At 43.8% G+C, this 13748-nt stretch overlaps 1 protein-coding gene across 1 annotated transcript in view; it reads right to left on the bottom strand.

Moving 5' to 3' along the window:
• Positions 1–6181: 6181 nt before the first annotated feature.
• LOC140366962 (uncharacterized) overlaps positions 6182–13748 on the bottom strand; it is a 44540-nt gene continuing 36973 nt past the window's right edge. Inside the window, exons 19-28 of the mRNA XM_072453227.1 lie at positions 10976–11020; positions 10845–10898; positions 10663–10770; positions 9900–9953; positions 9723–9776; positions 9615–9659; positions 9486–9531; positions 7074–7118; positions 6719–6772; positions 6182–6219 (exon numbers count right to left, since the gene is read on the bottom strand). Of these exons, the coding sequence (XP_072309328.1) occupies positions 7084–7118; positions 9486–9531; positions 9615–9659; positions 9723–9776; positions 9900–9953; positions 10663–10770; positions 10845–10898; positions 10976–11020 (441 nt within the window). The 3' untranslated portion in view covers positions 6182–6219; positions 6719–6772; positions 7074–7083. The remainder of the gene's footprint in view (positions 6220–6718; positions 6773–7073; positions 7119–9485; positions 9532–9614; positions 9660–9722; positions 9777–9899; positions 9954–10662; positions 10771–10844; positions 10899–10975; positions 11021–13748) is intronic.

Raw genomic sequence — 13748 nt, 5'->3', positions numbered from 1 at the left:
AGTAGAAAAATAAAAAATGAAAATTAATGAAAACATTTGATGATTCTGTGTATCTCATCCTTCTAAGTGGACAGGTGACTTTAATTTAGACGCGTTATCGCTGTAGTGTTTGATCAGCTCTCACTCAGAACTGATAATGGCAATCTATATTTCACCTGAGGTCCCCGCGGGCCCCTCTCTCCACACAGGCCTGGCCGACCCTGGGAACACAAGCAAAGTTAATACAAACATCCAGGCTCCGTCTGTGGTGACTATAATGCCCACTTTGCTAGTTCTTCAGAAGGAAAAGGGCAGCGAGCACACATATGCTGAAAAAAGGAGGGCCTGGCAGTACATGCAGAGGATTCAGTTATACTTCTGTCTGTTACACCCACCTCGCCCCTTCCACTTTCTCTTTTGCCAAAAAATGCTCTGTAAATAGTTTAGACATTCAGTTGGATTGATAATTTCTAATTTAGTTAATTTTATTGTATTTCTGTTTCTGTAATTTCTTTGTGATTTGAATGCATTTTTCCTGCTGTGTGAAGCACTTTGAATTGCCTTGTGTATGAAATGTGCTCTACAAATAAACTTGCCTTGCCTAAAGCACTAATATGCTCACAAGGGGAAAACGTTGTAATTCAAATTCAATGAGCCTACATAAAGCCTGCATAAAGCCTGCATTAAGCCTTTGTAAAGCCTACATAAAGCCTGCATAAAAGCCTTCATTAAGCCTTTGTAAAGCCTACATAAAGCCTGCCAAAATAAAGCATGCATAAAGCCTATATAAAGCCTGCATAAAACATGCATAAAGCCTGCATGAAGACTACATGCAGGCTTTGTCAAACACAAAAGAAAGAAGAAGCCTACTTAAAGCCTGAATAAAACCTCCATTAAAGCCTGAATAAAGTCTGCATAAAGCCTGAATAAAGTCTGCATAAAGCCTTCATAAAGCCTTGATATAGCCGGCATAAAGCCTACGTAGAGCCTGCATAAAGCCTACATAAATCCTGCATAAAGTCTACACAAAGTCTACATAAAGCCTAAAGTCTACATAAAGCCTGCATAAAGCTTGCATAAAACCTACATAAAAGCCTGAATAAAGCTAACAAAGCCTGCATAAAGACTGCATAAAGATAAAATAAAGACTATATAAACCCTGCATAAAGCTTGCATAAAGCCTACCTAAAGCCTGAATAAAGCTAACAAAGCCTGCATAAAGACTGCATAAAGATAAAATAAAGACTATATAAACCCTGCATAAAGCTTGCATAAAGCCTACCTAAAGCCTGAATAAAGCTAACAAAGCCTGCATAAAGACTGCATAAAGATAAAATAAAGACTATATAAACCCTGCATAAAGCTTGCATAGGGCCTACATAAAGCCTGAATAAAGCTAACAAAACCTGCATAAAGCCTTGATATAGCCGGCATAAAGCCTACGTAGAGCCTGCATAAAGCCTACATGAAGACTTCAAAAATCCTGCATAAAGCTAACATAAAGCCTGCAAAAAGCCTAAATAGAGCCTAAACAAAGCCTACATAAAGTCTGCATAAAGCATGCATGAAGATAAAATAAAGACTACATAAAGCCTGCATACAGCCTACATAAAGCTTGCATAAAGCCTGCATTAAGTATACATAAAACCTACATTAAGCCTGCATAAAGCATGCATGAAGATAAAATAAAGACTACATAAAGCCTGCATACAGCCTACATAAAGCTTGCATAAAGCCTGCATTAAGTATACATAAAACCTACATTAAGCCTGCATAAAGCATGCATGAAGATAAAATAAAGACTACATAAAGCCTGCATACAGCCTACATAAAGCTTGCATAAAGCCTGCATTAAGTATGCATAAAACCTACATTAAGCCTGCATAAAGCCTGCATAAAGATAAAATAAAGACTACATAAAGCCTGCATACAGCCTACACAAAGCCTGTATAAAGACAAAATAAAGACTACATAAAGCCTGCATAAAGCCTACATAAAGCCAATATAAAGCTTGCATAAAGCCTACATTAAGCCTGCATAAAGCCTAATTGTATATAACATTGGGGCCGTAAACCTTCATCTTAACTTGGCCACTGCTCGTGTGTCACTGGATTTCACTGGCCCTTCAGTTTGACTGCGTTGTTTAAAGATCAATAAAAATATATAAGAATAAGATATCACATACAGGAGGTCCTGGCTTTCCTGGAGGTGCAGGTAAACCTCGTACTCCTTGTTCACCCTGAAGCAAAAGATTTACTGTCAGTTATTGTTCAGAAAGAGGACTCAAGAGGACTATACTAGAAGTAAAGTGTAGTTTACCCGTTCACCAGTGGGTCCTGGATGTCCGTGCATCCCAACAGTCCCCTGGGTTCCCTGACAGACACATAATAATTCTGTTTACAAATGCAACACACTTTTGTAATCCCACAGTAACAGTGCATAAACCCAGCTTTAGAGATCATGCTGAAGCTTCATGTTTATAAAGACTGTGGATCTCCAGTAAATCCACCTTCATCCTCTCACAGAGCAGACATGGAAGTTACTGTGAGAGGCCAAACCTCAGGTACCACCTGCTCTTGAAGTCACCAGCTCCAGCTCCAGGCAGCACACACTTTACTGTTGAATATCACTCTCTGCTTCACCACTTCTTCTCATAAAGATAATTCAGAGCAATGTTGTGGTTTACAATTAGCACAATTTAAAATAACTATCTACTCATTTTCATAAGCGTAATATGTCTTCTTTAATGCTGTTGAACTTGACCTGGGTGAGAGTCATCATCCGACCTTTGGGAAAGAATGACCAGGATCCACAGACCATTGACTTTCTGTTCAGCCTCTTCAAGAAAGAATGTCACTGCAGCAACCAGTGGACCTTCATTTATGTGTTTTCATTTTAAAATAATCCCAACCATGTACAGAGCAGTGGGCGGGGAAATGGGGTAGGTGACAACGGAACATTTTTAAGCACTTGAGCATCAAATGCAGGAAAAAACAGAATGACTCAAAAATACATGAATAAATGAAAATAAGTTTATGGTGAAGTAACACTGTAAAAGAGTTCAGTTGTAGTCATCTGGACTCTTCCAGATGACGACAACTGAATCTTTTTCTACAATGGAACACGAACGACGAAAGAGGAATTACACCAACATGAAGTAACACTATTAAAACATGGTTAAAATATACATCATATTTCTCCTTTAAGGCACTCTCTGACACTTTCCATTCATATGCATCGTTTTTCCATTCATATGCATTGTTTTTACATAAAGTGAAGAAGTGTAATTCATCTACACATCTTTTGTCTTTACCATGTATGAGAAAAGTATTTGGCGATAGGTATTTTGTTTGAGTAAGATGTACTACCTTTTTCCACAAAACTGTAACATTTGAATAAAAAGTTGTTGTTGTTGTCAAATGAAGCACACGTCGCAGTGGCAGATTTCAGGTGAAACACAATAGTTTAAATGAATGGAATTATTTACATCAGATTGGATTCATTTCAAGAGGCGATGTTTTGAGTGACTTGTCCTATTGACTGGTGAAGGTAGGCTTTGTACGTGTGTGGTACGTGTATGGTACGTGTGTGGTACGTGTGTGGTACGTGTGGCACGTGTGTGGCACGTGTATCACGCGTGTGGTACGCGTGTCACTTGTGTGGTACGTGTGGCACGTGTATCACGCTTGTGGTACGCGTGTCACGTGTGTGGTACGTGTGGCACATGTGTGTGGCACGTGTGTGGTACGTGTGGCACGTGTGTGGTACGTGTATCACGCGTGTGGTACACGTGTCACATGTGTGGTATGTGTGGCACGTGTATCACGCGTGTGGTACGTGTGGCACGTGTGTGGTACGTGTGGCACGTGTGTGGTACGTGTGGCACGTGTGTGGTACGTGTATGGTACGTGTGTGGTACGTGTGGCACGTGTGTGGTACGTGTGGCACGTGTGTGGTACGTGTGGCACGTGTGTGGTACGTGTGGCACGTGTGTGGTACGTGTGGCACGTGTGTGGTACGTGTGGCACGTGTGTCACGCGTGTGGTACGCGTGGCACATGTGTGGCACGTGTGTGGTACGTGTGGCATGTGTGTGGCATGTGTGTGACACATGTGTGGCACGTGTGTGGTACGTGTGGCACGTGTGTGGCATGTGTGTGGCACGTGTGTGGTACGTGTGGCACGTGTGTGGTACGTGTGGCACGTGTGTGGCACGTGTGTGGTACGTGTGTCACGTGTGTCATGCATGTGGTACGCGTGGCACATGTGTGGCACGTGTGTGGTACGTGTGGCATGTGTGTGGCATGTGTGTGGCACGTGTGTGGTACGTGTGGCACGCGTGTGGTACGTGTGTGGTACGTGTGTGGTACGTGTGGCACGTGTGTGGTACGTGTGGCACGTGTGTGGTACGTGTGTCACGTGTGTGGTACGTGTGGCACACGTGTGGTACGTGTGTGGTACGTGTGGCATGTGTGTGGCATGTGTGTGGCACGTGTGTGGTACGTGTGGCACACGTGTGGTACGTGTGGCACGTGTGTGGTACGTGTGTGGTACGTGTGGCACGTGTGTGGTACGTGTGGCACGTGTGTGGTATGTGTGTCACGTGTGTGGTACGTGTGGCACGTGTGGTACGTGTGGCATGTGTGTGGCACGTGTGGTACGTGTGTGGTACGTGTGGCACGCGTGTGGTACGTGTGGCACGTGTGTGGTACGTGTGGCACGTGTGTGTTATGTGTGTGGCACGTGTGTGGTACGTGTGGCACGTGTGTGGTACGTGTGTGGCACGCGTGTGGTACGTGTGTGGCACGCGTGTGGTACGTGTGGCACGTGTGTGGTACGTGTGTCACGTGTGTGGTACGTGTGGCACACGTGTGGTACGTGTGGCACGTGTGTGGTACGTGTGTGGTACGTGTGGCACGCGTGTGGTACGTGTGTGGCACGCGTGTGGTACGTGTGGCACGTGTGTGGTACGTGTGGCACGTGTGTGTTATGTGTGTGGCACGTGTGTGGTACGTGTGGCATGCGTGTGGTACGTGTGTGGCACGTGTGTGGTACGTGTGTCACGTGTGTGGTACGTGTGGCACGTGTGGTACGTGTGGCATGTGTGTGGCACGTGTGTGGTACGTGTGTGGTACGTGTGGCACGCATGTGGTACGTGTGGCACGCGTGTGGTACGTGTGTGGCACACGTGTGGTACGTGTGGCACGCGTGTGGCACGTGTGTGGTACGTGTGGCACGCGTGTGGTACGTGTGTGGCACGCGTGTGGTACGTGTGGCACGCGTGTGGTACGTGTGTGGCACGCGTGTGGTACGTGTGTGGCACGCGTGTGGTACGTGTGTGGCACGCGTGTGGTACGTGTGGCACGCGTGTGGTACGTGTGGCACGCGTGTGGTACGTGTGGCACGTGTGTGGTACGTGTGTGTTATGTGTGTGGCACGTGTGTGGTATGTGTGTGGCACGTGTGTGGTACGTGTGGCACGTGTGTGGTACGTGTGGCACGTGTGTGGTACGTGTGGCACGTGTGTGGTACGTGTGTGTTATGTGTGTGGCACGTGTGTGGTATGTGTGTGGCACGTGTGTGGTACGTGTGGCACGTGTGGTACGTGTGGCACGTGTGTGGTACGTGTGGCACGTGTGTGGTACGTGTGGCACGCGTGTGGTGCGACAGTGAAAGGCAATCACTTACATACATGCCTACAGGGCCCTGGGGCCCCTCCACTCCGGGTTTCCCTGTGAAGCCCTGAGGACAAGAAAACAGCAGAGAATATGTTTGTTCAACAGGAAATACAGGTGTTTCACTGTTTGTTTTTTGGTTTCTGAATTAAATTAAGTACTTTGAATAATCCAAATCAGAAAGAAAATTATAATTACTTATTCCACATAGTTACCTCCCACCGATGTTATCATTTTGGTTTGTGGTGTTTGAAACCATATGTTCACAATAGTTTTTCTTTGATGGTGCAAATAAAAACCAGAGTTGAGATAAGACAAGACGTGAAACAGAAATCGATGTACGAGAGCGCCAGAGCCACAAGGTCAAAGGTCCTGATTGTCCTTGAACATGGACTCAAGATCTTTAATCAGCTTTTTCTTTGTCATGTGATGTGTGTGTGTGTGTGTGTCTGTGTCTGTGTGTGTGTGTGTGTGTGTGTCTGTGTGTGTCTGCGTGTTTGTGTGCAGACTCACGCTCTCCCCTGGAGGTCCTGGAGCACCTGGAGGTCCTGGTTTCCCTGGAGAGCCCTGTCAACATAAAAAACACCAGTGAACAGAAACATATCGATCTGTGGAAAAGATAATGCATCAAAACAAGCTCTGAGAGAAGTCTGTGCCTGAACTACAAACACCCAAGGATCCACGGAAATGTACAGTTCACAATAGATGCGGTTGCTAGGGAACCAAAAGGAAGTCGGCCATAATTGATTGATTATTTATTCGGTTATTTTGATCAACTACACCACATTCGACTAAATAGCACATCCCAAATAAACATTGGTGTAGCCAAACCGAATATGGCAAAAACACACCCACCATGACATTGTGGCCACGCCCCACCATTATATTTTAACAACGGATCTTATGTAAATTAGCTCAGCATTGTTCCTTATCATTTGAGGAGCTGTCAGATTAAAAGCCAAGTTTATTTAAAAGCTCATTTTAGATCTGTATCTCATTGTTTGATTTGAAGTTATGATTTAAGGCAATCTTTTCGTTCTTATTTCCATAACAACAAAAATCTTACAGAGGATCCAGGCAGCCCGTCTGCTCCTCTCGCCCCAGAAACACCAGCAAAACCCTACAAGAAAAACAAACACAATCAAATGTAAAACATACCGTAAAAGAAAATAATGAGCGTCTGCTGTTTGACCTGCTGCTACCACTGATCTCTACCTAATGTTGTACCTGACCCCTGACCCTAACCCTAAGAAAAATGCATTCAGCAAAATACATGCAGATTTATTTATTGACTCAATATTTAAAAATAAAGTTCTGTAGCATCTTCCCTTCCCTCCTTCACATCACACAAACACTGTAGTGATCTGTATTCAGCTCGAGTAAAGAAGTTCTGTAAGCGAGGCAGAGGTCAAGGCTCTCACCGCTGGTCCATTACTGCCCACGCTGCCCCCGGCTCCAGAAGGACCCTGAAACACAGACACAACAAACACACATTTAGCCCAGAGCAAGAAAAGAAAGCAGTGTTCCATCAGTTTGTTTCATTTAAGCCATATTTTGTCATTGTTCAGTGCATTGATTAGATTTGTGATTCATGTTTGACGGTTGGATTCAGTTCACATTTTAAACATGTTGAGGGTACGGGCTTTTCCCCCAAAACGCCTGACAAAAAATAATCGTCAATTCAAACTGAAGCTGTTTCTGAACCCAATAAGCAAACGGCTGGACTCTGTAGCAGGGGCGTGTCCAAGGGGTGGCCTGGGGTGGGCTGGGAGCTGAAAATGGGCATTTTTATGCCATTTTTCTCAATTCTCACACTTTTGCCCCCTGGTGGACAAAATCTAACCCGCATTTGAAAATCCTGGCCACTTAGTCGAACCTGCGGCCCGCGAGCCGCAAGTTTGGTTCATATCAGATTTGATGAATGTCCTTGACATTTACAAGCTCTCTCCCTCTCTTTCTCTCTCTCTCCCTCCCTCCTTCCCTCTCTCTCTCTCTCTCCCTCTCGTGTGTCAGTCACTCGTGGGAGTCAAAGCAGAACTTTTATACAGACGGATTGTGTCTTCTAAGATGTTCTTTATATTATATCATACAAAACTGGAACTTCTTATTGGTCCTTATTTTGTTCAAATATGTTGCATATTCATGGAGAAAATGTCAGAAATATATCATGAAATAAAAAATGCAATAATAAAAAGCATGACGCGACATCTTCAAAACAAAACAGAAGTTCAGACGGTGTCCTGACAAGAGTTTGTGCAGCAGAAGTGTTTTCTCTGGGCCGACAGGACGGCTGCAGGGACGAGCTTGAGTGTGGGACAGTGGGAGTTGGTCCAAGCTTTTGAATTGAAAATCCTTTAAAAACATGCCTCACTTGTTTTTGTTTATTATAATTGTAGAACATTCACAGTATATGAATGTTTCTTTCTTTTTAAAGAAAACAATCTTGATATAATAAAAACATAAAATCTATTTAATTTTTTCTTGTGTTAATGAGAAAATGATATCTCAAATACCTTAGTTACACAAACCCCATCTTATAAAAACAAATACATTTTTGGAATATAAGGCCTCTCTGAGTTTAATTTAATTATAAGTGGTCACGAGCTATGCAGAGGAACATCAGACTTCAAATGTAATTTATATTTCAGGCAGACATAAGGAGGAGTAAAGCTGCTGTTGGGGATAAATTGACAGCATGAGCATTTGTTTGGTTTTGATCATTCCCATTTCAGTGCTGAATATATATAAACAAACTGATCCTGAAAAACAAATAAGAGTTTAATAGTCCTTCAAACATTAATAGTAAAATGTTTGAAGGACATTATGGTGGACAAAAAGTAATAAATGAAAAAAAAATAATAATAAGGGGACGATTATCACATTATTTGAATATTTGCAGTTTTCAAATAGCTGTTTAAACACGATTGTGATAATCCTCAAAAGCCAGTAGTTTGGTTTATTTTATCTGGCATGATGGGTACATGCTGGATGTAAAGGACCAGTCTTGCCCTCTGCTGGTGAGATGCAGGGTTACATAATTCACATAATTTGGAAATGTACTTCTTAGTTATTTGAAACAATAGATACTGGATTAAAAATGCAGCATAGGAGAATATACTATTTTTGTCATGAACGTGAAGTAAAGATTCAGATTCAATTCAGATCTAGACATTGATGTATAACAGTTACATTTATGTATGAAAAATATCATAAATTGGGATGAGTTCCAATTGTATTTGTCCTAAATGTCAGCAACATTCACAGTGGTGGGTGCATGCACTTAATCAATAATCAAGATGAGGGTCAGATATATGACCGCATCCTAAATATAGTTTTGAGACCTTTAGTTAATGTGACGCCCCCTTTTACTGGAGTAGTGGGGTAAGCGTTAATTTGAGCAAGTTTTTTTTACATGATTACAGTCCTACTTGGTCCCCATTTCTATCATTTTACACGGGTTCAGGTCGGCCCGGGCTCAGGTCAGCTTGGGCTCGGAGCTGGTGCGATAAATTAATGTGATTCTTGACAGCTAAAGAGCTGTGTGTTCATTTAAACGTGTGCCATTCGTGGGCCGTTCATTGCACATGCATTTGAACAATGTTGGGCCGTGAACGGGTTCGGGCCTTTAAAAGCTAATTTTTATGGCCCAATTACAACTCTGAACTAGAATCAGAAAAGAACCAGGCGGTCACAGGTTGTCTAATGCACCCTGTTCTTTAGGATTGAACATGGAAATAAGCGACATTGTCCTAAAACAAATACATTAAACAAACCATCCAACATGGTCAGGAATAAATTATTATGAATATGGTAGAGAATGGGAACCTGTGTACCAGGCTTTCCTTCTGCTCCCTCTGGTCCTGGAGGTCCAGACAAACCCTTCACAAACAACAACAACATGCATCAGTACAAAGTAGAAAAATATGAATATTGTTATATTTATTATTAACATTTTAAAGTACCAATGAGCCCGATGGACCCGCGTGACCCCTGGGACCAGCTCGACCCTGTAAATGACATAAAGCATAAGTACTGCAGAGACATAGTGATTGTGAATGTGAAATCAATACCCTGTGTCCTCGAGGTCCTGGTTTCCCGCTGTGTCCGTCTGATCCTCTGTTCCCCTTCACACACACAAATTACAACTATTTATTTACCTTTATTTTACCAGACGAAACATCAAACACAAATTCATATTTACAATGTTGGTCAGAAAATATCCTTTACCAGCACCAGTAACAACTGACCTTTGAACCCTGAGGGCCCTGCTTTCCTTGTGCCCCAGCATCTCCATTGGGGCCCTGCAGAAAGAAACCAAAGAAAATCACCAGCTGATGTCACATTAGTGCAGACCAAAAGCATCTTTTTACCCATTAGTCACACCTACAGTAGCCTTTGTAACGTATGGAGGCAAACATTCTGTAACTCTGCTTAAGCTCATTTCTACAAACTAAATGTCTGCTTACTAAATACACATTGAACTAAGAAATGGCTTGGAACAAGTCCAATCACGGTCTGTCAATATGTTGATTGTTTTGTAAGTCTTTTCCATTTGCTCAAAGATTTACAATATAATGTAATTAGATATACAATAAAAGCACAAGCAGTCGACAGAAAGTTAAAGGAAAATCCCACAGTGAAAGTCAATGGTCAATAATGCAATAAAACCTTACTTTTAAGAGAGCTAGGAGCTGAATAGAGAATGTTCTCCAGAAGATAAAAAGTGTAACATCCAGCTTTACACTAGAACTGAAGCTTCTCAAATGATAATAAATATCATGCAAAGTCTTCTTTATGTCATGTTGGTCACTATGGTCTATACACAAAGAGATCAGTAAAAAAACCTTTGCACCAGTGTGTGGTCCAAGCAGCAGAATGATGTCACCTGATCATTTAAACAGGCATTTTATTGGAAAAAACATACCACATAAACCACTGAGACATTTGTTACATTTGCCCTTAAATAGTTATTTTGAGATTTTGTTCTATTTTGTACTCTTATAAGAATACCTCTGGGCCTTTGGGTCCAAGTTGGCCCTTTATTCCTGGGAAGCCAAGGAAACCAGTGGGGCCCCTCTCTCCCTGAGGGCCCCTTATCCCTACTGCCCCGACCAGGCCCTGAGAGCAACAGAGAACAACATTCATCAGTCACAGTGTGGCCTGTCTATTGTTTGATAAATATGAGTTCATACTCTGTTTCCTTTGGGCCCTGGGTCGCCCTTGTCCCCTGCTGGCCCCAGGGGCCCCTGAGTAAAAGATTTAAAAAAAAGTGTCCATGTGTTGAAAGGTTAATTTAGCAGATTGTTAAATGTAGCTTACTCACTGGAGCTCCAGTAAATCCTGGCTCTCCCTTTGTCCCAGGTGGACCCTACAAGTTTCACAAACAATGAAAACAACAAATATTACAGTTTGTTTGGAAAAAAATACAGATGAAAAATACAAAAATACAACGTTTTATTGAAGTTTGTAACTTCTATTAAACAAAGAGCTTTCTGATGAGTTGTAATGCATTATATTTGCAATAATGCTGGCATTATGTTTGCATGATGTTTACATTATGGCAGGCAAAAGCAGCAAATGACCTCAGACACATCTTTGGTCTGATTCTGTGAGCTGAAAGCTGTTGTTTGTTTTAGAAGTGAGATGAAGCGAGCACACACTGCACAGAGCACTGATTTCACCCATCGATATCTGATATTACAAAAAACTCTTGTCTCACTAGTGAGAAATATAATTCATCATTGATCCGACTGACACTGTAGAGGACATTAGAGAGAGGGCAAGCATCACTCAAGCATCACTGAAGCATCACTGAGGCATCCCTGAAGCATAACTGAAGCATCACTGAAGCATCACTGAGGCATCCCTGAAGCATAACTGAAGCATCACTGAGTCATCCCTGAAGCATCACTGAAGCATCACTGAGGCATCCCTGAAGCATCACTGAAGCATCACTGAAGCATCCCTGAAGCATCACTGAAGCATCACTGAAGCATCACTGAGGCATCCCTGAAGCATCACTGAAGCATCACTGAGGCATCCCTGAAGCATCACTGAAGCATCACTGAGGCATCCCTGAAGCATAACTGAAGCATCACTGAGTCATCCCTGAGGCATCCCTGAAGCATCACTGAAGCATCACTGAAGCATCCCTGAAGCATCACTGAAGCATCACTGAAGCATCACTGAGGCATCCCTGAAGCATCACTGAGGCATCCCTGAAGCATCACTGAAGCATCACTGAAGCATCCCTGAAGCATCACTGAAGCATCACTGAGGCATCCCTGAAGCATCACTGAAGCATCACTGAAGCATCCCTGAGGCATCACTGAAGCATCACTGAGGCATCACTGAAGCATCCCTGAAGCATCACTGAAGCATCCCTGAGGCATCACTGAAGCATCACTGAGGCATCCCTGAAGCATCACTGAAGCATCCCTGAAGCATCACTGAAGCATCACTCAAGCATCACTGAAGCATAACTGAGGCATCCCTGAAGCATCACTGAAGCATCACTGAGGCATCACTCAAGCATCACTGAGGCATCCCTGAAGCATCACTGAGGCATCACTCAAGCATCACTGAAGCATAACTGAAGCATCACTGAAGCATCACTGAGGCATCCCTGAAGCATAACTGAAGCATCACTGAGGCATCCCTGAAGCATCACTGAAGCATCACTGAGACATCCCTGAAGCATCACTGAAGCATCACTGAAGCATCCCTGAAGCATCACTGAGGCATCACTGAAGCATCACTGAAGCATAACTGAAGCATCACTGAGGCATCACTGAAGCATCACTGAAGCATCACTGAAGCATCACTGAAGCATCACTGAAGCATCACTGAGGCATCACTGAAGCATCACTGAAGCATCACTGAGGCATCACTGAGGCATCACTGAAGCATCACTGAAGCATCACTGAAGCATCACTGAAGCATCCCTGAAGCATCCCTGAAGCATCACTGAAGCATCACTGAAGCATCCCTGAAGCATCACTGAAGCATCCCTGAAGCATCCCTGAAGCATCACTGAAGCATCACTGAAGCATCCCTGAAGCATCCCTGAGGCATCACTGAGGCATCACTGAAGCATCCCTGAAGCATCACTGAGGCATCACTGAAGCATCCCTGAAGCATCACTGAAGCGTCCCTGAAGCGTCCCTGAAGCGTCACTGAAGCATCACTGAAGCATCACTGAAGCATCCCTGAAGCATCCCTGAAGCATCCCTGAAGCATCACTGAAGCATCCCTGAAGCATCACTGAGGCATCACTGAAGCATAACTGAAGCATCACTGAGGCATCCCTGAAGCATAACTGAAGCATCACTGAGGCATCCCTGAAGCATCACTGAGGCATCCCTGAAGCATCACTGAAGCATCACTGAAGCATCCCTGAGGCATCACTGAGGCATCACTGAAGCATCACTGAAGCATAACTGAAGCATCACTGAGGCATCACTGAAGCATCACTGAAGCATCACTGAAGCATCCCTGAAGCATCACTGAAGCATCCCTGAAGCATCCCTGAGGCATCACTGAAGCATCCCTGAAGCATCCCTGAAGCATCACTGAGGCATCACTGAAGCATCCCTGAAGCATCCCTGAAGCATCCCTGAAGCATCCCTGAAGCGTCACTGAAGCATCACTGAAGCATCACTGAAGCATCCCTGAAGCATCCCTGAAGCATCACTGAGGCATCACTGAAGCATCCCTGAAGCATCCTTGAAGCATCACTGAGGCATCACTGAAGCATCCCTGAAGCATCCCTGAAGCATCACTGAGGCATCACTGAGGCATCACTGAAGCATCACTGAAGCATCCCTGAAGCATCACTGAAGCATCACTGAAGCATCCCTGAAGCATCCCTGAAGCATCACTGAAGCATCACTGAAGCATCCCTGAAGCATCCCTGAAGCATCACTGAGGCATCACTGAAGCATCCCTGAAGCATCACTGAGGCATCACTGAAGCATCACTGAAGCATCCCTGAAGCATCACTGAAGCATCACTGAAGCATCCCTGAAGCATCACTGAAGCATCACTGAAGCATCCCTGAAGCATCCCTGAAGCATCACTGAGGCATCACTGAAGCA

The sequence above is a fragment of the Eucyclogobius newberryi genome, unplaced genomic scaffold, assembly GCF_026437365.1.
Source record: "Eucyclogobius newberryi isolate DKJ021-1_F unplaced genomic scaffold, fEucNew1.0.hap1 SCAF_2, whole genome shotgun sequence".
Classification (NCBI taxonomy): domain Eukaryota; kingdom Metazoa; phylum Chordata; class Actinopteri; order Gobiiformes; family Gobiidae; genus Eucyclogobius; species Eucyclogobius newberryi.
This window is presented reverse-complemented; position numbering and strand designations above follow the sequence as displayed.